A 21,799-nucleotide genomic window follows, 5' to 3' on the forward strand; every position below is an offset into this window, starting at 1 on the left:
CTAGATTTTTAATCTTTGCTTTTTGGTATTTGTTATCAATTTTGTACCTTTAAGAATCCAATCTTCAGTACCCATTTTTTACTTAGGAGTGTGATTACTGGCTTGGTTGCTCTCTCCCCTTTTGACTCTTCTTTTTCTCCTCCAGGTCACCTCTATCTCCTCCCTCCCCCTTCTCTTCTCTACTTAACTCTTGTGAATCTCTTTGGGTGTTCCGGGCTGTGGAGAACACTTAGGGAACTGATTACTGGCTAGACTGGTCTCTCTCCTTTTGACTCCCCCTGCTCTCCTGGTCACCTCTATCTCTTTCCTCCCTCCTCTCTTCTCTGTGTAACTCCGTGAACCTCTCTGAGTGTTCCAGACTGTGGAAAGCAGAAAGGGAATTGATTACTGGCTAGATTGCGCTCTCCCCTTTTGATTCCCCCTCTTCTCCTGGTCACCTCTATCTCCCTCCTCCCTCTTCTCTTCTCCATGTAACTCTGTGAACCTCTCTAGGTGTCCCTCACTGTGGAGAATCTTTTCATCATTAACCTAGATATTTTATCATCAGTGCTGTATGGATGGAGAAGTCTTGAGGCTACTGTAAGAGTACTGGAGTGGATTGCCATTTCCTTCTCCAGGGGGTCTTCCTGACCCAGGGATCAAACCTGGGTCTCCTACATTGCAGGGAGATTCTTTACCATCTGAGCCCCAAGAGAAGCCCAGGTGACAGTACATGTTTTTTGAATGAAAGACACACACCAGAGGTTATCTACACAAAGTATAGGTCATTTATTTCCCTTCTAACCCTGGGCTCAGTACATAGATGGCTTCTCTTCACCCTTTGGGTTGACAATTTTCTCCAGGTTGCTGCTGATAATATGGTAAAGCTCAGCCTGGAAGAAGGCCAGAGGACAACAGTCAGTTTCTTGGCCTTTCCCCTGCCTCCCTCATCCACCTCCCTTAAGGGCTTACTCCAGACTCACATAGAAAGCTCTCAGGTCCAGCACCATGGCCCTGAGGTCCCCATAGACTGCCTCATCTCGTTCGTGCACCAGGGCCCGGTAGTCCATCTGGGATGTGAGAAGCAAAGCTGAGTCAGCCCCATAGAAGGGTGGGATATTAGTCTCATTTGCTCATATAGGGAATAGGTAACTTGAAGAATGAACCCCTTCTCAGCCAAGATATGGGATCACACAGGATCAGAGAAAGGGGTCAAGGTTTGTGAAGCCCAAATCAGTTTTCCTGGCTTAATATACTCCACATTGGAAAGGTCATAAACAAGACAAAGAGGACCTCTATCCCCACTTCCTCATCCGGCCCCACCCCAGCCAGCCTCAGCTAAAAGGCAGGTAGACTATGTACTTACTACATGGGTCTCCTTAGATGCCTTGGCCACAGCATCCCCACGTTCTGAGAAGTACCTGCCAGAAGCAAGAGGAATAACCACAGGAATGACTATTCTGAGAGAGAGAGAGAGAGAGTCCCTCAGACCCTTCCCAAAGCCCTGCTACATCCCAGTGGGCATGCTCAGCTTTGGGCATGTCCAAATAAATGTCCTTGCAGACCCCCATACTAGCCCTCCAACTGTTCTCACTTGGAAATAGTCGTCTGGAAGGCTTCCACTTTGGTCTTGACTGCATTTACCCTCTCCAACACCTTTTCCTGTGGTGACAAAAGAGATGGGAGGCAAAGAAAACACTTCATCTCCCTCCTTCGCTCACTATCTCCCACCTCCTCCTGGTTCATGTCCAGCTCCTGTCCCTTTCTCTCCAAGTCTCTCCCTGCTTTCAGCATCCTCACATACCCTTTCTTACCTGGATTGCCACCCCAAAGTCATTTCCATCCTCAATTTTGGGGATCAGGTGCTGGATCCATGTGATCACCTACATTAAAAGATATCATGTAGGAATCATTCAACAAACTCTCTGTTCTTATTACTGCTACTTCCTAATAAACCTACATTTAACTGAGTACTTATTATATGCCAGGCACTGTGCTATGTATTATATATCTCATTTAATCTTCACAACAAACTTTCAAGGTAAATATTCTTATTGTACCCACTCAACAGATGAAAAAACTGAGTCACAGGATGTCTAAGTGACTTACTTTAAGTAACCAGCTAGGTAAGTGATAGAGTCAGGATTTGAACCAAGGCAGTCTCCCTCTAGTGCCTAAGTTCTTAAACCAGCTCACTATATCATAGCACCTGTGCTGCATACCTGGTACAGCAGTAGGTTCAGAGGTTATGGAGGTGGATACAGCACCATCTGACTTGGGGATGTGATCAACATTGTGATAAACAAAAGGTATCTAAACACAAGGCACAGAAGGAAGCTTCCTAATTGGGGAATAAGTTCCTGAATGAAGGACTTGAGTATCTAGGGCCTGGCCTTGCTTGTCTTCTCTATGTCCCCCAGTTCCCAGGCTTACCAGAATGCATTTTTCTTTGAGAGTCCAGACTTCTGGCTTAACCAGGGCAAGCAAGGCCAGAACCTTCTCATTCCCAGGGAGAAAGCCGCACTTAGGGACTGTGAGAAAGAGGGGATTTAGACCCTTTCTCATCCAGCAGTCAATGTGCCATTTCCCTTTCCCTAGCCACCTCTTCCTCTTTTACCTTCTTTCTTCTCCTGCTTATCTGTTTCCATCTAAGGGAAAAAGGGGAAAAGTAGCGGAGGTTGGAGGGCCATCATTTACACAGCGTTTATAGCCAGAGCCCTACACCCTGAGTGCCTCACCTCATCATCCTTGGGTGGGGGGTCTGGAATCGGGATGTCCAGTGGGGCCCGGAGAGAATTCAGGTCAGTCACATTGAAAGAGTCCTCCTGCATAGAGCTCATTGTCAGGGGCTGCCCAGCCTCTTCCCCCTCAACCTGGGTCACAGACTTCCCTTCATACATCACACCCACCCTCTGCCTCGGAACCTAGGCTCAGGCTTCATGTTATTCTAATGTTCCCAGTCTACCACTTACAACTGTATTCTGCATTCAGAATGCAGTTGTTAGCTAGAGAGAGTGGATGAAGAGGAGAGAGGCCTTGGGATGGGCAGGAGGAGTTCACACTACTTACTTGCAAGAGCTGATTAAGGTATATGATTTTCTGAGGCAAGAATCTGTAGAGGAATTCCTCAGCCTGTGGGTTATATTGCAACGGTCAGAATCACAGAAGACATTCAGTGAGATGTCTGAGAAGTGGGACTGGAAGGGCCCTTGGAAATCATTGACTCTAACATTTACAAATGAGGGAACTGAAGCCCTGAAAAGTGAAGGGACTTGCCCAAGCTGGGACGCAGCAGAATCAAGAATTGTGGTATTCATTCCTACTTTGGGGCCATGGCTTTTCCCTCCACACCAAAAGAAGGGAGAGGAAGTGACGGAACTGAGGACGGTTTTAAGAGAGGTCAAAGTAAAAGTAGAGATCAACAATTAAGAGCTTATCTTGGGTGAAGGTTTGATAAAGTAGGGCACGGGGCGAGGGTGGGTTTGGGGACCAGTCTGAGAAGTTGCAACCCTCAAGTATTGGCTTTAGATTCTGGGTTAAATCGCTTGAATCCTGAAGATTTACTTACCTCCTGGAAAAGATTTTGCCTGAAGACGTCCACCTGCACAGAGAGCAGTACCCGGATGTCGGTTAAGGGTCTCGGTTGTCCAGAGTAAGATCCCACCCTCAATGGGATGCCCTCCAACTTGGCTCAGTTCTTTCGCACCACAAGCCAAATTTCCCTGGAAACCTATGCTCAGTGCAGAGATAGTCCAGAGAGCAGGTGGTATCTGTAATCCCCCGGGGCAGAAGTGAAAGCACTTAGAGAGCTTGGGAGATTTCTCTGGTGCGGCCTCGTTCCCCCGGAGCACCCAGTCCGGCCTCCGTTCAGAGGGGCTCCTCGGCCCCTTCCTGGCCTCCCGGCCCGCCGTTACCTGTTTGAGGGCTTCCCCGCTCAGGCGCACCCCGCAAGGTTTGGCCATGCTGCTCCAGTTGCTGCTAGATCTCCGGTCCCCCAGTTCGCCGCCTGGGCTTTCGCTTTCACTCCCGACGTCCAGGCCCGCCCCCCTCAGCCCCGCCCCTTTCCTTCTTTTCCCCCTCCCCCTGGAAGGCAGCAAACCGTAGGGAGCCCCTCTGCCATTCTCAGCCTGTGCGAGTAGGAGAGGCGGTGCCGACTGGTCACAAGCCCAGGGGCTGCCCGGGGGAGGGGCTAGGACAAGTGGAACAGGCGGAGATTGAACAGGGGCTGTCTCTCGAAGGGGAGAGGCTTAGAGGGAAGGGAAAGGACCGCCCAAGAATAGTCAGGGTTGGTGTAGGGATGAGAAGGGTGGGAGAGTGGGAAAGGGGGTGCTCAGTGGTGTGGCTCCCCCAGGAAGGCTCGACTGCGGGCAAGGGTCAGAGAGGGATCAGAGTGAGTGGGAGAAGTAGTAGGAGGGAGACAGGATAGAGGATATGGAAGAAGGAGAGGGGGCTTCCTCCTGAAGGGCCCTGTATCTTCAAGACTGACAGAGGGGCTTGACGGGCTCAGGCTGGCCAGAGTTGAGTCCCCAGCTGAGTGGGATTTCCTCAGTGGGGTGCGGATAGAGAGGAGGACTTTGAGGGGAATAAAGTAACCCCGCACCGGGAGCTACCCGGAGAAGGGTGGAACCAGCCTGGACCAAAGAGGGGAAGCGACCTAGAACGAGGTTTATTGCCTAGGCGCTCTGGAGGAGGAGCCAGGGACTATTTACCATTATAATTGGCTGGGTCTTCATGGTCACGCCCCCTGACTTCCTGGCCCCACCCCATCTGAAGTTTAAACCCCTCCCGTTCCCCTGAATTTGGGTCTCAATCCCGCCCTCTTTCCTAGTACTTCCTGTTCCCGCTAACCCTGGCATGGGGCCCGGGGCCGAAGAGTGACCGTGGTCTGAGTGACCCGGGGCGTCCGCACCGACCAGGGTTGGGCGGGGAAGCCAGACCCCAGACGCTCCGGGCGGTGCTCGGGCCGTGCACAGCCTGCGCCCGGTCCAGTTTGGCAGCGGGCCGGGGCTGACTCCTGTCTCAGGATGCCGGGGGAGGAGGAGAAGCGGGCCTTCCTGGAGGCCCGCGAGGAGCTGGCGAGCGCCCTGAGGAGGGATTCCGGGCAGGCCTTTACGCAGGAGCAGCTCTGGCCGCTACTGGGCACCTCTCTGCCGCCAGAAGCCCGTTACCTGCAGCTGGATGCTGCACGCCTGGTCCGCTGCAACGCTCATGGGGAGGTGAGGCCCGCCCCGGCTCGGGAGGAGGACAGAGGACCTGAGGCTGGGCCGGGGCTCACAGCTCTCTGCTCTCTGACTGCTCCCAGCCCCGAAACTACCTCAACACTCTCTCCACGGCCCTGAATATCCTGGAGAAATATGGCCGCAACCTCCTAAGCCCTCAGAGGCCTCGGTACTGGCGCGGGGTCAAGTTTAATAACCCTGTCTTTCGTTCTACGGTGGATGCTGTGCAGGTGAAGCCCCTGAGCCCCTAATGGGAGTAGGACTAATGGGACTTAGCCTTGGCTGGGAGTTGGCTAGAAGTCCCAGCCCTATTGGGAAGGGGGCCTGCTGGGCGGTAACTGGTTTGCCTGTGTGGTAGGGGGGCCGGGATGTTCTGCGATTGTATGGCTACACAGAGGAGCAGCCAGATGGGTTGAGCTTTCCTGAAAGGCAGGAGGAGCCGGATCAGCGGCAAGTTGCTACAGTCACACTGGAAGTACTGCTGCTTCGGACAGAGCTCAATCTGTTGTTACAGGTAAGGTATCTCTGGTCCTGAGGACTTAAGCACCAGAGCTGGGGAGACTAGCCTAACAACAAAGCCAGTCTGGGGACTCTCATACTGCTGAATCACAGGCATAGTCCCCACGGTAACTTGGGATCTCTCTGTTCTTTTCACTCTGAATGTTGGGAGACCAGGGCTTTGAGGGAGGGTCTTGTTCTAAGGCTATAGGTGGGAACTCTTCTCATCTTGTTTGCAGAATGCTCATCCAAAACCGCAAGCACTGGAGCAGCTGCTGAAAGACAAGGTTGAAGATGATGTAAGGAAGGCAGGAATGGGGCTTTGGGGCCTGATGAACAAAGGAAACCTGTTGTGGGCCTGTGTCCCCAAGCCCTTACTCATTCCCTGTCCTTTTTCCACAGCTACTGCAGCTCTCAGAGTTTGCCCCCTTACTGAGAGAGATTGCTCCCAGCCCCCTCACCATACCCTCTGCTGCAGGTATTATTGTTATGTATTAGGGGGAAGGAGTGCTAGTAGATCATGTTGATAGAAATTTCCTCTTTCTTCTTGATTATCTCCCTTTCTTTTAAAAAAGAGATTAAGATTGTTTCTTTGGGTAGAAAGATGTGTTGAAAAGTAGTCTGTGATTTGTTTCCCTCCACAGCTGATTCAAATGTAACCTGGTCTTTTTTAGAAAGATACTCTGTTCTTTGTCTCCCATTCTCCAGGCTCCACTCCTGCTCCCTGCTTCCTCTGTGGTTCTGCCCCAGGCACGCTCCACTGCTCAGCCTGTAAACAGGCCTTGTGTCTAACTTGTGATCGCCTCTTCCACGGACACCCAGAACGTGCACATCACCATCGCCAGACCCTGCATGGAGCCCCTCAGGCCGTCCACCCCAGGTGCGAGAGAGATCTTCTTTTCTGAGTGGGAGCAAAATTGAGAGAACTTAATATTCCTTGAATCTACTGTGTGCTGGATTTTGTGCTAAAGACTGTTTCATAGATGCCAAGCAGCTGGCTCCTGCCCTTCAGGAGATCATAGACATGCATACCAAGCAAGATATACATACCAGTCATAGCAAAATAGATTGTCATGGTGTGCGAATAGGTAGTGGGAGGATGCACCCTCGTCAGAAGGATCAGCTCAATCAGTTGGCAGTATTTTAAGTGTCTAATAGGGGTGAGGCTGAGATATTTACCAGGCAGACCTGAACTTTAAGCTGTCATTTCACTGATGAATAGGCTATGAGTGTGCGAATGTTCCAGGCAGAGAGGATAACATGTGCAAAGGCCAGAGCCATGTGCTGTCCTGCAGGGTATGAGGGGGGCCCATGGGTAAGAGGCCTAGGCAACCCCCTCAGCAGGCCATGTCTATTTATCCATTACAGCCTACCTGCCTCAGCTCCACCACGGCCTCAGCCAGCCTCCGGGCCGACCCTGGGAGACAGCTCTTTTTCTCCCCCCGATCCTGCAAGTGCCCGTCTGCTCTGGCCCTGTTCTGCTTGTGCCCTATTAAATGAACCTTGGGCAGTACTTTGTGTGGCCTGTGATCGGCCCCGAGGCTGTAAGGGTTTGGGTCCGGGAATCGAGGGTCCCCAAGGAACTGGGGGCCTAGAACCTGAGCTTTCTCGGGGTCACTGGGCCTGCCAGAGCTGCACCTTTGAGAACGAGGCTGCGGCCGTGCTGTGTGCCATATGTGAGCGACCTCGGCTGGCTCAGCCTCCCAGCTTGGTGGTGGATTCTCAGGATTCCGGCATTTGCCTGAAGCCCCTTCAGGTATCTTGTTCCTGGCCTTCTCATCTCTTTATTTACATCTGTTACCACAGGCCATTCTCTAACTTCTTCATCCTCTGTTTTCCCTTAGTTCCCCGGTATCTTCCCCCAAGCTTCCTATATTTCCATTTTGAGCCTTAGCCACCCTTTGATAGGATAATTCTTTCTGCCTTTCCAGCAGGGGGATACTGTGCTTTCCCCTGTCCAGACTCCAGCGTGGTACTGTATTCACTGTACCTTCTGCAACTCGGGCCCTGGCTGGGTATGTGCTATGTGCAACCGGACCAGCAGCCCCGTCCCAGTACAGCAGACCCCCCAGCCCCATGCCAGCTCTTTGGAAGAGCGACACCCTGAACCAGGGCCTCCACGACCCCTCCATGCCCCCGTGACTAGTTCCTGTGGGGACCTTGAGAAGCAGCGCCAAGACAAGATGAGGGAAGAAGGACTCCAGCTGGTGCTCAAGATCCGGGTGAGGACGTGGGCCTGGGATGAGCTTGTCGGGGAAGGGAAAGGCTGCAGTTGATTGATGGGCGTTCTCAAAACCTGTCATTGTCAGCAGCAGCTGCCTGAACCCTTCCCCCACGGCAGGTATCAGACTGTGCACTGCTCACATGATCCATCGTCTCAAGCACTGTCAGCATTTTGTTTCAGGCTAAGGGGGGGATGGGCTTCCCTGGTGGTTCAGACGGTAAAGCGTCTGTCTACAATGCGGGAGATCCGGGTTCGATCCCTAGGTTGGGAAGATCCCCTGGAGAAGGCAATGGCAACCCACTCCAGTACTCTTGCCTGGAAAATCCCATGGACCGAGGAGCCTGGTAGGCTACAGTCCATGGGGTCACAAAGAGTAGGACATGACTGAGCAACTTTACTTCTTCAAGGGGGGGATGGAGTGTGCCCTTCCTGATGGGCTCTCTATCTGAGCGGGGCTGTTTCTTAGGAAGGGGAAGCTGGAGGCGCCTGTCCAGAGGAGGTCTTCTCGGCTCTACAGTACTCGGGCACCGAAGTGCCCCTGCAGTGGCTGCGCTCAGAGCTGCCGTACGTGCTGGAGATGGTGGCTGAGCTGGCTGGACAGCAGGACCCGGGGCTGGGCGCCTTTTCCTGTCAGGAGGCCCGGAAGGCCTGGCTGGATCGTCATGGCAACCTGGATGAAGCTGTGGAAGAGTGTGTGAGGACCCGGCGGAGGAAGGTATAGCAGCCCTACTGGAGGTGAGGCAGGGTTGAGGGCTGTGGATCTAAGAGCCTCTCACGCTCTGATTCACTGCTTCTCGCCCCTCCCAACTCACAGGTGCAGGAGCTCCGGTCCCTGGGCTTCGAGCCTGAGGAAGGGTCTCTTCAAGCCTTATTCCAACATGGGGGTGATGTGGCACGAGCCCTGACTGAGCTACAGCGCCAGCGCCTGGAGCCCTTCCATCAGCGCCTCTGGGACAGTGGCCCTGAGCCCACCCCTTCCTGGGATGGGCCAGATAAGCAGGTGCTGGAAGGAGGTGAAGAGCCCACTTAGTAGGGCTGAGGGCAGGCTGAAGGGTAGGCTCCCTGGGGTCTGACAGCCACTTCTTCCCTTTCCGCCTGAATCGCCTTGCAGAGCCTGGTCAGACGGCTTTTGGCAGTCCACTCACTCCCCAGCTGGGGCCGGGCAGAGCTGGCGCTGGCGCTGCTGCAGGAAACACCTAGAAACTATGAGTTGGGGGACGTGGTGGAGGCTGTGAGGCAGAGCCAGGACCGGGCCTTCCTGCGCCGCTTGCTTGCCCAGGAGTGTGCCGTGTGCAGCTGGGCCCTGCCCCGCAACCGGGTGAGTCTCCACTGCCTCCAGCCTTAGAATCGCTCTGTTCCCTTTGGGCCTCCCCTCTACCCCGGGTCCTGTCTCTCATGTTGTCTTTTGCTCTGCAGTTGCCCATGTGCCCCTGAAGGCTTCTGGGAAGGGGAGAGCAGGAATAGGCCACCTCTCTCTCTTTTTCTTTTTAATGTTCTATTATGGGAAATTTCAAGTATGCAATAGTAGAGAAAATTGTATAAGAAATTCAGCCTCCCTCCCTCCACTATGTATTCATCATCACGCTTCAACCATTATTAATGTATGGCCAATCTTTACTTATCTACACAGGATTATTTTGAAGCAAATCTCAGACATCAGATAGTTCACCTGTAATATTTTCATATCTATCTCTAAAAGATAAAACTCTGTGAAAATACAAGCACAAATGCCACTGTCACGCCAACAAAAATTACCAGTAATTCTTTAATGTCCTGATCAAATACCCGTTTGGTAGGGATAGGCCCCTCTTATCTCCTGAGCCCCTTCTAACTTAACTCTAGGTCAGAAGTGGCAGTTCTTTGGCCAAATACAGCCCAGGTTAGTTAGGCTGGCTCTGTGTTTTTGTTTGTTTTTACTTTTTATTTTAAAATAATTGTAGGCTCACAGAAAGTTGTAAAAATAGTACAGTCGTGTGTGCTCTACCCACCTCCCAATGGTAATATCTTATACAATTGTAGTGTAGTGTCAGGACCAAGAAATAAATATTGGTACAACGTTAGCTAGACTGCAGACCTTGTTCATTTTGTTCGTGGACGTGGATGTTTGTTATTCAGTCACCAAGTTGTGTCCAACTCTTTGCAACCCCCTGGGCTACGGCACACCATGCCTCCCCGTCCCTCACCCATCTCCCAGAGTTCGCCCAAGTTCATGTCCATTGAATCAGTGACGCTATCCAACCATCTCATCCTCTGTCATCCTCTTCTCCTTCTGCCTTCAATCTTTCCCAGCATCAAGGTCTTTTCCAATGAATCTGCTGTTCACATCAGGTGGCCAAAGTATTGGAGCTTCAGCTTTAGCATCAGTCCTTCCATTGAGTATTCAGGATTGATTTCCTTTAAGATTGACTGCTTTGATCTCCTTGCTGTCCAAGGGACCCACCCTCAAGAGTCTTCTCTAGCACCACAGTTTGAAAACATCAATTCTTTGGTGCTCAGCCTTCTTTATGGTCCAGCTCATATCTGTACACGACTACTGGAAAGACTATAGCTTTGACTATACAGACCTTCGTTGGCAAAGTGATGTCTTCGCTTTTTAATACACTGTCTAGGTTTTTCATAGACAGAGAAGCAATCATCTTCTAATTTCATGGCTGTGGTCACCATCCACACTGATTTTCGAACCCAAGAAGAGGAAATCTGTTACTGCTTCCACCTTTTCCCCTTCTATTTGCCATGAAGTGATGCGACCGAATGCCATGATCTTAGTTTTTTTAATATTGCGTTTTAAGCTGGCTTTTTCACTCCCCTCTTTCACTCATGAAAAGGCTCTCTAGTTCCTCTTCACTTTCTGCCATTAAAGAGGTATCATCTGCATATCTGAGGTTGTTGACATTTCTTCTGGTTTATGTGTGTACTTGTGTGCAATTTTATCTCACATGTAGATTCATGTAACCACCACTACAATCAAGATATCACAAAAGAACCCCCTTGTGCTACAGCTTTATAGTTGTAACCTTCTTCCCCTCCTCCTGTCATATAGCAACCACTAGTCTGTTCTCCCGGAGAAGGCAATGGCACCCCACTCCAGTATTCTTGCCTGGAAAATCCCATGGATGGAGGAGCCTGGTGGGCTGCAGTCCATGGGGTCGCTAAGAGTTGGACACAACTGAGCGACTTCCCTTTCACTTTTCACTTTCATACATTGGAGAAGGAAATGGCAACCCACTCCAGTGTTCTTGCCTGGAGAATCCCAGGAATGAGGGAGCCTGGTGGGCTGCCATCTGTGGGGTCGCACAGAGTCAGACATGACTGAAGCGACTTAGCAGCAGCAGCAGCAGCAGCAGCAGTCTGTTCTCCATTGCTATAGTTTTATCATTTCAAGGATGTTTGTATGTTTGCTTTTTGTGGCCATGCCACATGGCTTATAGGATCTCAGTTCCCCAACCAGGAATTGAACCCAGGTGCTCAGCAGTGGAAGTGTGGAATCCTAACCACTGGACCACCAGGGAATACCCCCCCTCCCTTTTTTCCTTTTTAATTAATGTTTGGGTTTTTTTAAATTTTATTTTCTATTGGAGTGTGGTTGTTTTACAATGTTGTGCTAGTTTCAGGTGTACAGCACAGAAGAGTGATTCAGTTATCATGTGTTTGCTTTTAATTGACTGAGGATGCCTTTAGAGTGTCTTCTTCCATTTACATTAGGTCTCACCATTGTCTGCTTTTTTTCCATCTGAAGGTCTTCAGACATTTAGGTTGCCTGACCAGTTGTAGCAGACACCAGGCCACTGCCCCTCCCACCGGCTGGCAGCTGTAGCTTCTGACCCCTCCCCTCCCATCCTCTCCCCTCCACCAGATGCAGTCCCTGACCTCCTGTGAGTGCACCATCTGCCCCGACTGCTTCCGCCAGCACTTCACCATCGCCTTGAAGGAGAAGCACATTACAGATATGGCGTGCCCTGGATGTGGCCGCCCCGACCTCACCGATGACACCCAGCTGCTCGGCTACTTCTCCACCCTCGACATCCAGGTAGGGCAGTCCCTCGGACTCCGGGTGCCCTGGGCTTTGAACAGGAGCCTTGCCCACCCGCCACTTTGGCATCCTGTCCCCAGCTTCGAGAGAGCCTAGAGCCAGATGCCTATGCACTATTCCACAAGAAGCTGACGGAGGGCGTGCTCATGCGGGACCCCAAGTTCTTGTGGTGTGCCCAGGTCAGTGGGCTGCCCAGAGTTGCTGACCGGAAGGAGGGGTGGGGAGTAGCACGCGGTCAGGCCTTAGATAGCTTTATGCTCTTGCACCCACAGTGTTCCTTTGGCTTCATATACGAGCGTGAGCAGCTGGAAGCAACATGTCCCCAGTGTCAACAGACCTTCTGTGTGCGCTGTAAGCGCCAGGTGAGGCACGTCTAACCTTTTGGAATACCTGCTGAGCCACTGCAGGTGCTGTGTTAGGCTCGGGGTTTGCTACAGAACAGAACAGACAAGCTCTCTGGTCTCAAAGAGCTTACAGACTAGCAAGGGAGGGAGGGGGCAAGGTTGAGGAAGGGAGTGAGAACAGAAGTATATACATCACCTTGTGTTCTATGAAGAAAACAAATAGGAGTCTGAGGTCAGGAATAACAGGGTGGACCTACCTGGTACATGGGATTGGGAGGTTAGATAAGTCTTCTCTAAAATGGCTTGATTTAGGAAATTCCCTGGTGGTCCAGTGGTTAAGAATCCGCCCTGCAATCAGGGGTTCAGTCTCTGGTCGGGGGACTAAGATCCCACATGCTTTGAGGCATCTGAGCCTATGCGCCACAATTAGAGCCCCAGTGGCTTGCCACAACTAAGACCCATCAAAGCCAAAAGTAAATCAATATTTAGAAATAAATGAAATGGCTTAATTTAAGCTCAGGCCTGAAAATTTAAAAGTCAACTATGCAAAAAGTATTCGAGAGAGAAAGAACAAAACACAGAAAGGCCAAAATCCAAAAAAGTGTTGTATGTCTGGAGCCTCAAGAGCAAGGGCGAGAGTGCCAGGTGGTCCCAGAGGAGCTGGCTGCCAGGTCAGGAGAGGTCATGATGAGGCCGAGTGAGGAGGGCATTGGCCTTTCATTCTCTGTTTTGGCTGTGCCATGGGTCATGTAAGATCTTAGTTCCCCAGTTAGGCATCGAACTTGCACCCTGTGCAGTAGAAGTGTGGAGTCTGAAGCACCGGACCACCAGGGAAGTCTCAGGTCCTTTCATTCTAAGACTGAACAAGGGGTTGTGCGCTCTCATGTACCTTTAAAATGTTGAATATTTGAATGGATTCCTGGTCTGAGTGATCCCAATAAAATTGGCTGTTTATTCTTCATAAAAAAGGTTAAATATTTGATACCAAAAATTTGCGTCTGTCTTATGAAACACAATAATAAAGTGAACACCTGCCACCCTACCTCCAAACTTCCAAGCTAGAACACTCCCAGTGCAGTTGAAGCTGCCTGATGTGTGCATTCAGAGGCACACTGGCTGCCGGGTGGAGGCTGAACCACAGCGGAGCAGGAGTGGAGGCAGAGAGACTGGTCATCAAGGCAAGCAATCAAGGCGAGACCTGACCTGGCCTGGAGTAAAGGTGGTCAGAGTAGGGATAAAGAAAAGGGGAGCTGGGCTGGAGTGACAGAAATGAGACTTGCTGGTGAATGTGTCAGGTGTAAAGAGATGAGAGAACCAAGGCTGGCCCTGCAGTTTGGTGTTGGAGCACAGGGTGGATGGCAGAGCTGTACACTGAGTCAGGGCCCTCTGGATCTGAGTGGGGTGGCCAGCAAGAAGGGCCTGGCATGGAGCTTTCATGGGAAGCTTGCTTCCTTCTGGCAGTGGGAGGAGCAGCACCGAGGCCGGAGCTGTGAAGATTTCCAGAACTGGAAACGCACCAATGACCCAGAATACCAAGCCCAGGGCTTGGCGATGTACCTTCAGGAAAATGGCATAGGTAAGGTGCCCAGTAATCTCTCATTGCGTAGAATGACACTCTTCCTGGGGCCTGAGGAGCAGCCCCGACCCTGACCTGCTGACCCTTGCAGACTGCCCCAAGTGCAAGTTCTCGTACGCACTGGCCCGGGGAGGCTGCATGCACTTTCACTGCACCCAGTGCCGCCACCAGTTCTGCAGTGGCTGCTACAGTGCCTTTTACGCCAAGAATGTGAGCCCCCAGGACTGGGATGGAAGGGGTAGCAGGGTGGGGCTCCCATGAGGAGGGGTGGAGGCAGTGGAGGAGCAGCCCAGGGGAAGAGGAGACCAGGGCGGGTGAGGTCAAGGACCTCTCTCTGTCCCCTCCCCGCTTCTGCTTGCTCCAGACCCTCCAATGTCTCCATCTCCCCCACCCCTATACCCCTCATGCAGGGGTTCCTGAGAGGCCAGGACCCCAACAGTTTCCAACTGCCCCTCTCCTATCTGGGTTTCCACCAGAAATGTCCAGACCCTAACTGCAGGGTGAAGAAGTCCCTGCACGGCCACCACCCCCGAGACTGCCTCTTCTACCTGCGGGACTGGTCTGCTGTCCGGCTGCAAAAGCTACTTCAGGTCGGGTGGCCAACTTGGCTGGTTTGCCAGCTGCCCAGGAGAGGAGGCAGGGTGTAGGGTGGCAGGAAGGGAAAGGTCAGACGTGGAGAAATCAGCAGGTTGGCATCCAGGGAAACTAACTCCCATCCTTCTGTCCTCAGGACAATAATGTCATGTTCAACACAGAACCCCCAGTGGGGGCCCGGGCAGTGCCCGGAGGTGAGTGTCGGGACAGGCCTGGGAGGAGGGGCTGGCTCCCGCAGTGTGATGGATGAAGGGGGGCTTGGGTGTGGGGTTGAACCAGGATGCAGAGCCCGTCCTGTGCCTGCTTGCTGTGTCCTCTGGTGAGTCAGCCTCCCTGGGCTTGCTTCTTCCTCTGTGAAGCGGGCTCGTGTCCAACGTACAGCCCAGCTGTTTTATGTAAGGCCACATTCAAGCACCTGGTACCTTGATGCTAATTTTATTCTCCCATTCCCAAAGGATAGTGATTCATTAATTAACTCAATGCCTATTTAATGAGACTTACTAGTTGCACTGTTTTAGGTTCTGTGAGGACAACAGAAAAGATGTTACATGTGATTCTAATGTATCCCACTTCTCACCATCTACATGGAGTGAGACTTTCACAGAATAAGCTAACCTTGTAAGAGCTTAGCTAAACGCAAGGACAGCAGATCCCTGCTTCTGTATCACAAGTGGTCTGCATAGTGGCATCTGTTTCCCAACGCCCCCCCTGCCCCGCCCCCGTTAGAGCAGGGACTCCTCTCCTCAGTCCTCTTCCAGAGGCCGCCTCCCACGTTCTCCTGGGCCTTTGTGGTCAGTGGCCTCTTCCAGGCAAAGGGTCCCTTCCCTTTTCCCTAGGTGGCTGTCGAGTGATGGAGCAGAAGGAAGTTCCCAACGGGTTCCGGGACGAAGCCTGTGGCAAGGAGACTCCCGCTGGCTATGCTGGCCTCTGCCAGTGAGTGCCAGGCGGGGCATGGAGCTTGGTGTTGCGGGGAGAACTGGGGGTGTGCCTGGGCAGAGAAGTGGGCCTCTGGGAGTAGTGCGTCCTGTGAGAAGTGGGAGGGAGGGGGCCCTCCAGGCAAGGGCACGGCAGGCAGCACGCACAGGTTGGCAAGTGCCTACAAGAGCAACAGGTGAGGGGCGTCCATCTGGTTCTTCTGAGTACGCTAGTGCCCAGCATGGTGCTCAGCTCACTCAGTTAAAATCAGCCAAACAGAACAAATGTTCTACCCTTTCATCTCCCCAGGGCGCACTACAAAGAGTATCTTGTGAGCCTCATCAACGCCCATTCACTGGACCCAGCCACCCTGTATGAACTGGAAGAACTGGAGACAGCTGCCGAGCGCTACCTGCACGTGCGCCCCCAGGCGCTGCCCGGGGAGGACGCCCCCACCTACCACGCCCGCCTGTTACAGGTGAAGCCTCCCCACCAGCCTTGCCTCTGACTCCACTCTCTAGGAGTCCCCTTTCCAGCCTGTGTCTGAGTCCCAGGCTTCCAGCATCATCGTCTTCTCTCTCTTTCTGCAGAAGCTGATAGAAGAGGTGCCCTTGGGACAGAGTATCCCCCGCAGGAGGAAGTAGCTGAGGGCGAGGGTCCCAAAGAGGGGCCTGTGGTTCGACTCCCACAGGAACAACTCCAGCACCAATAAAGAGGCATTTCCTTGCCCAGGCTTCTTAGTAGTCCTTCTTCCTTCCTGACCTAACCATCCTGGGGCACCAGGGAAAGGGGAATGGGGTGAACACAGCTTTGTTAAAACTTGTGGGTAGCCAAGGGCAACCTCCCCATCCAGCCACCTGGCCTGGGCTTCTTCCTTCCCTGCCTCCTTTGTTTCTTTCATTGAATTCAGCTGATATCTAGGGTCACCTAGTAGGTACCAAGCAGGCACCATGGGGGGAATATAGATGGGCAAGTGGTACAGAGCTATACAGAGGCCCCAGGCCAGACTCCAGGACACTGCAGCCTCCCAGGGGAAGCAGCAGTGTCATAAAGACGTCAGATACAAGCAAAGGGAATCTTAAGGGAGGAAAGGGAAGGAGCCTGAAGCAGGAGAGGCCTTCCTCCACCTTCCGACAGCAGGATTCTAAATATAAGGTTCTCAGATGTTGCTTCCCCCTGGTGGTAACCAGTTGCCCTGCAACTCTGAGACCACGTGATTTCAGGGAAAGGGCCCTCCCTGGAGGAGAACTGAAACTTAGGGTGGGGACTGTAGGAAGGGGTGGAGAGATACAGAAGCTGCCCAGCTGGGAGCTGAGCTGAGCTGGGCTGAGCTGAGGTCGGCTGAGACCTGGAACTGCCTGCACAGCAGCTCAGGTAAGATTAACCAAAAATGGGTATCAGCTTGGGCCTAGGTTTGGAAAGCCCGGCCAGACTGGAGGTGGTGGTAGGGGCTTCTGGGGACGCCTCTGCTAGACTGAGGGATAGAGAGCAGAAGGCCTGTGAGCTAGGGAGCTAGAAGTTTGGCCTGAGTGAAAGACTGATCCGGGGCCAGTGTCCCAAGCCCTACAGGCCAAGGGCAGGTGGACCTGCTATGGGGCTGTTTGGGGAAGAAGATAGCCCCCATCTCCTGATTGTTTTCTTGCCTTCTGGCCCTGCCCACTTCCGCCCCAGCTCTGCCCCAGCCCCCAGCTCCCTGCCCAACCTGCTCCTGGGACAAGCACAGAGGAAGTTTGGGAAACATCAAAGGAGTTGTGGGTGGTGGGTGAAGAGGGTTCAGAAGCAGCTACTGTAAACACTGGGGATCTAGACAGGACATCTCACCTGGAGCAGGACACCAGGGGAATTCTCTTCCAAACAGTAGATTCCTGAAAAATATCAAGACCAATGCCTAGGATTTCCCTCCAGACGTCACAGCTTGGGATGTTAAAAAGAAAGCATTTTTGGTACTTGCTAGTGATGGCAGAAATGAAACAATTCAGCCTTAGAATTTTGAGATACGTCTGGAGGCAAAATATAAATGGGATCTCCAGGGGCCCTGGCCAGAAGCCAACCCCAAGGGCCAGGGTCTCACTCTTCCCAAAGTGTCAGTTCCCCTGACACTTCTGTTGCTCTTATCCCCAGGATGGCATCAGGCAGGACGCGCTGCACCCGAAAGCTCCGGAACTGGGTGGTGGAGCAAGTGGAGAGCGGGCAGTTCCCAGGAGTGTGCTGGGAGGATGCGGCCAAGACCATGTTCCGGATCCCCTGGAAGCACGCAGGCAAGCAGGACTTCCGGGAGGACCAGGATGCCGCCTTCTTCAAGGTGAAGCCTGGAAACTGGCCTCTCGGAGGGAGGGGTGGAGCACACGCTGGCACTGTCACCCTGTAGGGTGACAGATAAACGGGCGATTGGAGGGTAGGACCAGCCCCACGCAAGATGGAAAGGCAAAACTCAGCAAGGATCTCGCGGTGGCAACAACTGAGCATAAACCTAGCTCGAGCCCTTCTGTGCGAGCGCTCAGGCTGTACATCCATGAAGCCAGGCGGGTCAGTGGTCCATTACCAGCGATCTCTTCTTTACTGCTGCTGTCTTCTAGGCCTGGGCGATATACAAGGGGAAGTACAGGGAGGGGAGCTCGGAAGGCCCTGCCATCTGGAAGACTCGTTTGCGCTGTGCTCTCAACAAAAGTTGTGAATTTGAGGAGGTTCCTGAGATCGGCCACAGGGATGGCGCTGAGCCCTACAAGGTGTACCGACTGCTGCCACCAGGAACTGTCCCCGGTGGGTGTCCCTGTGCCCCACCACTCTTAAAATCAGCAGCTGGGGGTGGAGTGTGGGGGAAGGATGGAGTTCTGCGCCTCCCAGGAGGGTGGTGGGCCTCCCTCCAGGCCCCTGGCTCAGAGATCTGCCCTGTCCTTGGGAAGGAGGTTCCCTGCCCAGTCCTGCCAGTGCTTTCACTGCCTCCTGTCTTTCCCCTTCCTTCTGTGCCCACTTAAGGCTCTGACGTTTGCCTCCCTCTCAACGTTCCACAGCTCAATCAGGGACCCAGAAATTACCATCAAAGCGACCCCACAGTTCTGCATCCTCTGAGAAGAAAGAGGAAGAAGTTACCGCAAAGAACTGCATACTCAGCCCCTCGTTGCTCCAGGAGCCCCCTCAGAATGTGAGAGCTGGGGAGGGAACCGGATGGGTCTGAGGGCAGAGCAGTGACTGGGGGCGAGGTGGGCCAACCACAGGAACTGTGTCTGCAGGAGATGGTGGAGACCAATGGGGGAGCTGGCCGTTTAGACTTTGGGAGCACCGGAAGCAGCAGTAGCAGCAGCAGCAGCAGCGGAAGCAGCAGCAGCAACAGCCCTGAGCCTCAGGAAGGTACTGAGTGCCCTGCCTTTTTTGTCATCCTCCACACCACACCCTATGGCCCTTGGACTCCCCGGTCCACTCTGAATGACCAGTACCTCTGCCTCCCTTCCAGGTAGGGACACAGCTGAGGCTCTTTTCCAGGGAGAACTGCTGTCCCTGGAGGTTCTGCCCCCTCCAGATTCAGGTACTTGGCGTTTCTGACTCACCCCTGTCCCTGTCTCCCTTCATCGTCCTAAGGCCATGCATGTGTTATCTAATCTGTCAGGGCTTGCAGCAGGCTCCCTGACCCAGAGGCACTGGTTTCTAGGCAGCATGCCTGCCAGATTCCAGACTCCACACAGCTCACTTCTCAAAAATACCCCCTACACATTCTCTAACCTGGAAATCCACTTTGAGATGTTGATTCTGTGGGTTAAGTAGAGGCCTGATCTCAGGGACCCTCTTGTAAACTGTAAGACCCTGAGCATTAAGGCCTCAGTGGAAACCTATGTATTAGCTCCTCTCCTGAGTGCTGGGAGCCAGGGAATTCCCATGGTGTAGTGGTAAAGAATCTGCCTGGAATGCAGGAGACCTGGGTTTGATCCCTGGATCGGGAAGATGCCCTGGAGAAGAAAATGGCAACCCACTCCAGTATTCTTGCCTGGAAAATCCCATGGACAGAGGAGCCTGGCAGGCTACAGTCCATGGAGTTGCAGAGAGTCAGACCCATACGTAAGGGCTGGGAAAGCATGAGTGGAAGACCCGCCCGCCCCCTGCCCCGCCCCCGGCTGCTGAGGTTTGGGGGATGAGGAGAGGAAAGGCAAGGGTCTTCTCTGTCCTCAGAAGGTACAGCTGCTGCCCCCGCCTCGCAGCCTGCCTGGTGCTTACCAGCCCTCATTTGGTCTCTGTGAGGCCCACCTTCCTCACCAGCAAAATGAGGATATTGGATTCGCAAGGTGTCCCTCTTCATTTCTCCAGAACTTCCTGCCAGTTAGTGGGCCCCCTGGAGGGCACTGGTGCAGCTGGCCTTTCTCTGTCTGCAGACTACTCTCTGCTGCTCACCTTCATCTACAACGGGCGTGTGGTGGGTGAGGCCCAGGTGCAGAGCCTGGACTGCCGCCTCGTGGCTGAGCCCTCAAGCTCCCAGTGCAGCATGGAGCAGGTGATCTTTCCCAAACCCGACCCACGCGAGCCCGCCCACCGTCTGCTGAACCAGCTCCAGAGAGGGGTCCTGCTGGCCAGCAACTCCCGGGGCCTCTTTGTGCAGCGCCTCTGCCCCATTCCCATCTCCTGGAACGCGCCCCAGATGCCACCTGGCCCGGGTCCGCACCTGCTGCCCACCAACGAGTGCGTGGAGCTCTTCAGAACCAGCTACTTCTGCAGAGGTGAGGCTGCTCCAGCCAAGCACCTGAGCCCCTTCCCCCACCTCCACTCCCCACCTGTAGGCCGGCCGTCACCCTGTGCTCCCTCCAGCCAATCCCCCAGCACAGTCCAGGCCTGGCCCCTGCACTTGTGTGGTGCACATCCCAGGGCTCAGCCCTGGCAGCCCTCCTTCCTGGGCCAAGGCCACAGAAGGTGAGGCCCAGGTGGAGCTCACCACCATAATATTGCATCTCAGGAGCGCCACCACATGGGAGCGTACAGTAATTACAAGAAGGTGTGCTTTGCACCACACCCCTCTCCCCCGCCAGACACACTCGCACAACAACCATCCACACTTGTGAGAGCTGTGCATGTCACATGTTCTCACCCACTGCTCGAGCTGCCCTGGGGTTCCCCCTCTCCCAACCATGCTGAGAATTCTACTTCCTGCCTCCATTCAGCTCTCAACGGGACCTTGGGACTGGGGCCAGGAATATAGGGGATGCAGAGCGTGAGTGTGGAAGGGAGTGAACAGGCAACCAAGGTGTGGCATGGCTGTGTCAGCAGCCAGGGCTGCTGCCAAGCGGACCCTGAGCTCCCCCAGCAGAGGGGTTTCAGGGTGTGTGACGATCGGCTACCCCTAAAGGGGCCCTTTCCCTGTTGTCCTCAGGTGAGTAGCAGTTTAGCTCCTAGCACGAGACAGCGGTCCCACCACCCCCGGCTCCTGCTCTAGCCTTGGCCTCCGAGTGGCCCCATCACCACCCCTCTTCCTCCCTTATGGGTTCCTCCTTCGTCCCTCCCTGCCTGGGGCCTTCTGTCTTCTCTTTCTTCCAACTCCTGGCCTTTTCTCTCTCAGACTTGGCCAGGTACTTCCAGGGCCTGGGGCCCCCACCCAAGTTTCAAGTGACACTGAACTTCTGGGAGGAGAACCCTGACCCCAGCCACACCTCACAGAGTCTGATTGCGGTGCAGGTGAGTCAGCAGAGCCTGCCTGCGCGGGGGTGGTATGTTCCAGAGAAGGCATCCTGGGGAAGAAGGCCCGGGGTATAGCATCTGGCCCTGTGGTGCTCAGGGACCCCTCTCCCACCTCTCCGCACAGATGGAGCAGGCCTTTGCCCGACGTATGCTGAAGGAGACCCCAGAGGAGCAGGCGGCCACCCTGTCTCTGCTGCAGAGCCTGCAGGACCCGGTGCCTCCTCTCCTCTCTATCCCGCCCGTCTTCTTTGAGACAGCCTCAGCCTCCTTGCTGTCAACCTGCCTCCCACAGTGAGCGTTCTCATTGGTGGTCTGTGATGACTTTGTCCCTCAACTCCTCATGGACACTGATTGGTGGGAAACTCAAGAATGACTTTTTTTTTCCCAATTTTGAGATAAACCGTCTTTCATCTCTGAGGAACTGAACAGGGCAAGTCCAAATGGTGTGAACGCAGTGGGCCTTTCCCTCTGCCCCCAACCCTAAAACCTAGCACTTTATATTTTTGTCTTAGATCTTCACTAAGGATTTAAAATAAAATGTTACTGAAAAAGGACTCCGCATCGGATTCATTGAGAGAAGAAGGCAGCGGGATCACAGGGAGATGATGGAGATGTCACCTGAGAGCAGGGTTCCCAGGGTTTCTTACTGCTGGTGTCTCTGGGCCCCTCTCCCCTCCTCCACCCACAGGTTCTGGTGAGGGAGTTGTCCAGGCTCTGTGGGTTCTGGGCCCAGCTCTCTGTGTCCTCTGGGCAACCAGGACTGGA

At 53.6% G+C, this 21,799-nt stretch overlaps 3 protein-coding genes across 8 annotated transcripts; 2 read left to right on the plus strand and 1 right to left on the minus strand.

The window, feature by feature from the left end:
* Window positions 1-744: 744 nt before the first annotated feature.
* PSME2 (proteasome activator subunit 2) lies at window positions 745-4,020 on the minus strand. Its single transcript, XM_086322539.1, has 11 exons — window positions 3,894-4,020; window positions 3,548-3,580; window positions 3,049-3,111; window positions 2,718-2,804; window positions 2,597-2,627; window positions 2,413-2,510; window positions 1,794-1,862; window positions 1,574-1,641; window positions 1,346-1,400; window positions 963-1,049; window positions 745-872 (listed from the first exon to the last, which is right to left on the minus strand). The coding sequence occupies exons 1-11, from the start codon at window positions 3,939-3,941 to the stop codon at window positions 792-794; spliced, it is 720 nt and encodes a 239-aa protein (XP_086178665.1). The 5' UTR covers window positions 3,942-4,020; the 3' UTR covers window positions 745-791.
* Window positions 4,021-4,833: 813 nt separating this feature from the next.
* On the plus strand, window positions 4,834-16,113 carry RNF31 (ring finger protein 31). The gene is made up of 21 exons (XM_086322487.1): window positions 4,834-5,195; window positions 5,282-5,428; window positions 5,557-5,712; window positions 5,936-5,995; window positions 6,099-6,174; window positions 6,405-6,576; window positions 7,065-7,452; window positions 7,628-7,918; window positions 8,387-8,635; window positions 8,735-8,920; window positions 9,032-9,238; window positions 11,774-11,947; window positions 12,031-12,129; window positions 12,223-12,312; window positions 13,756-13,870; window positions 13,962-14,080; window positions 14,347-14,460; window positions 14,601-14,658; window positions 15,301-15,397; window positions 15,689-15,857; window positions 15,970-16,113. Exons 1-21 carry the CDS (start codon window positions 5,004-5,006, stop codon window positions 16,021-16,023), a joined length of 3,213 nt encoding a protein of 1,070 aa, XP_086178613.1. The 5' UTR covers window positions 4,834-5,003; the 3' UTR covers window positions 16,024-16,113.
* Window positions 16,114-16,681: 568 nt separating this feature from the next.
* IRF9 (interferon regulatory factor 9) lies at window positions 16,682-21,588 on the plus strand. 6 transcript variants are annotated; one of them, XM_086322523.1, is made up of 10 exons: window positions 16,682-16,753; window positions 17,501-17,681; window positions 17,956-18,139; window positions 18,391-18,521; window positions 18,610-18,727; window positions 18,831-18,902; window positions 19,285-19,429; window positions 19,741-20,082; window positions 20,916-21,031; window positions 21,159-21,588. In XM_086322523.1, exons 7-10 carry the CDS (start codon window positions 19,333-19,335, stop codon window positions 21,327-21,329), a joined length of 726 nt encoding a protein of 241 aa, XP_086178649.1. In that variant the 5' UTR covers window positions 16,682-16,753; window positions 17,501-17,681; window positions 17,956-18,139; window positions 18,391-18,521; window positions 18,610-18,727; window positions 18,831-18,902; window positions 19,285-19,332; the 3' UTR covers window positions 21,330-21,588. The 6 variants fall into 6 exon arrangements, with proteins under 6 accessions (XP_086178649.1, XP_086178651.1, XP_086178647.1 ...); XM_086322525.1 differs by having other exon boundaries at window positions 17,501-17,637; XM_086322524.1 differs by lacking the exon at window positions 16,682-16,753 and adding an exon at window positions 17,101-17,322.
* The last annotated feature ends 211 nt before the right edge of the window (window positions 21,589-21,799 follow it).

This window comes from Bos grunniens, chromosome 10 (assembly GCF_055505025.1).
Source record: "Bos grunniens cultivar Pamir isolate PY7600 chromosome 10, Bosgru_T2T1.0, whole genome shotgun sequence".
NCBI lineage: Eukaryota > Metazoa > Chordata > Mammalia > Artiodactyla > Bovidae > Bos > Bos grunniens.

What these genes read in the sequence shown, in the direction of transcription:
- PSME2 (XM_086322539.1), bottom strand. Translation starts at nt 3,941, where the DNA reads ATGGCCAAACCTTGCGGGGTGCGCCTGAGCGGGGAAGCCCTCAAACAG. An exon ending in GCGGGGAAGCCCTCAAACAG is followed by an intron (nt 3,581 to 3,893) that starts GTAACGGCGGGC and finishes CTCTCTGTGCAG; the next exon opens with GTGGACGTCTTCAGGCAAAA. An exon ending in TTCCAGACGACTATTTCCAA is followed by an intron (nt 1,401 to 1,573) that starts GTGAGAACAGTT and finishes TGCTTCTGGCAG; the next exon opens with GTACTTCTCAGAACGTGGGG.
- RNF31 (XM_086322487.1), top strand. Translation starts at nt 5,004, where the DNA reads ATGCCGGGGGAGGAGGAGAAGCGGGCCTTCCTGGAGGCCCGCGAGGAG. An exon ending in GGCCCGGGCAGTGCCCGGAG is followed by an intron (nt 14,659 to 15,300) that starts GTGAGTGTCGGG and finishes CCTTTTCCCTAG; the next exon opens with GTGGCTGTCGAGTGATGGAG. An exon ending in ACCACGCCCGCCTGTTACAG is followed by an intron (nt 15,858 to 15,969) that starts GTGAAGCCTCCC and finishes CTCTTTCTGCAG; the next exon opens with AAGCTGATAGAAGAGGTGCC.
- IRF9 (XM_086322520.1), top strand. Translation starts at nt 17,264, where the DNA reads ATGCCTAGGATTTCCCTCCAGACGTCACAGCTTGGGATGTTAAAAAGA. An exon ending in AGGATGCCGCCTTCTTCAAG is followed by an intron (nt 17,682 to 17,955) that starts GTGAAGCCTGGA and finishes GCTGTCTTCTAG; the next exon opens with GCCTGGGCGATATACAAGGG. An exon ending in TCTGCCCCCTCCAGATTCAG is followed by an intron (nt 18,903 to 19,740) that starts GTACTTGGCGTT and finishes CTCTGTCTGCAG; the next exon opens with ACTACTCTCTGCTGCTCACC.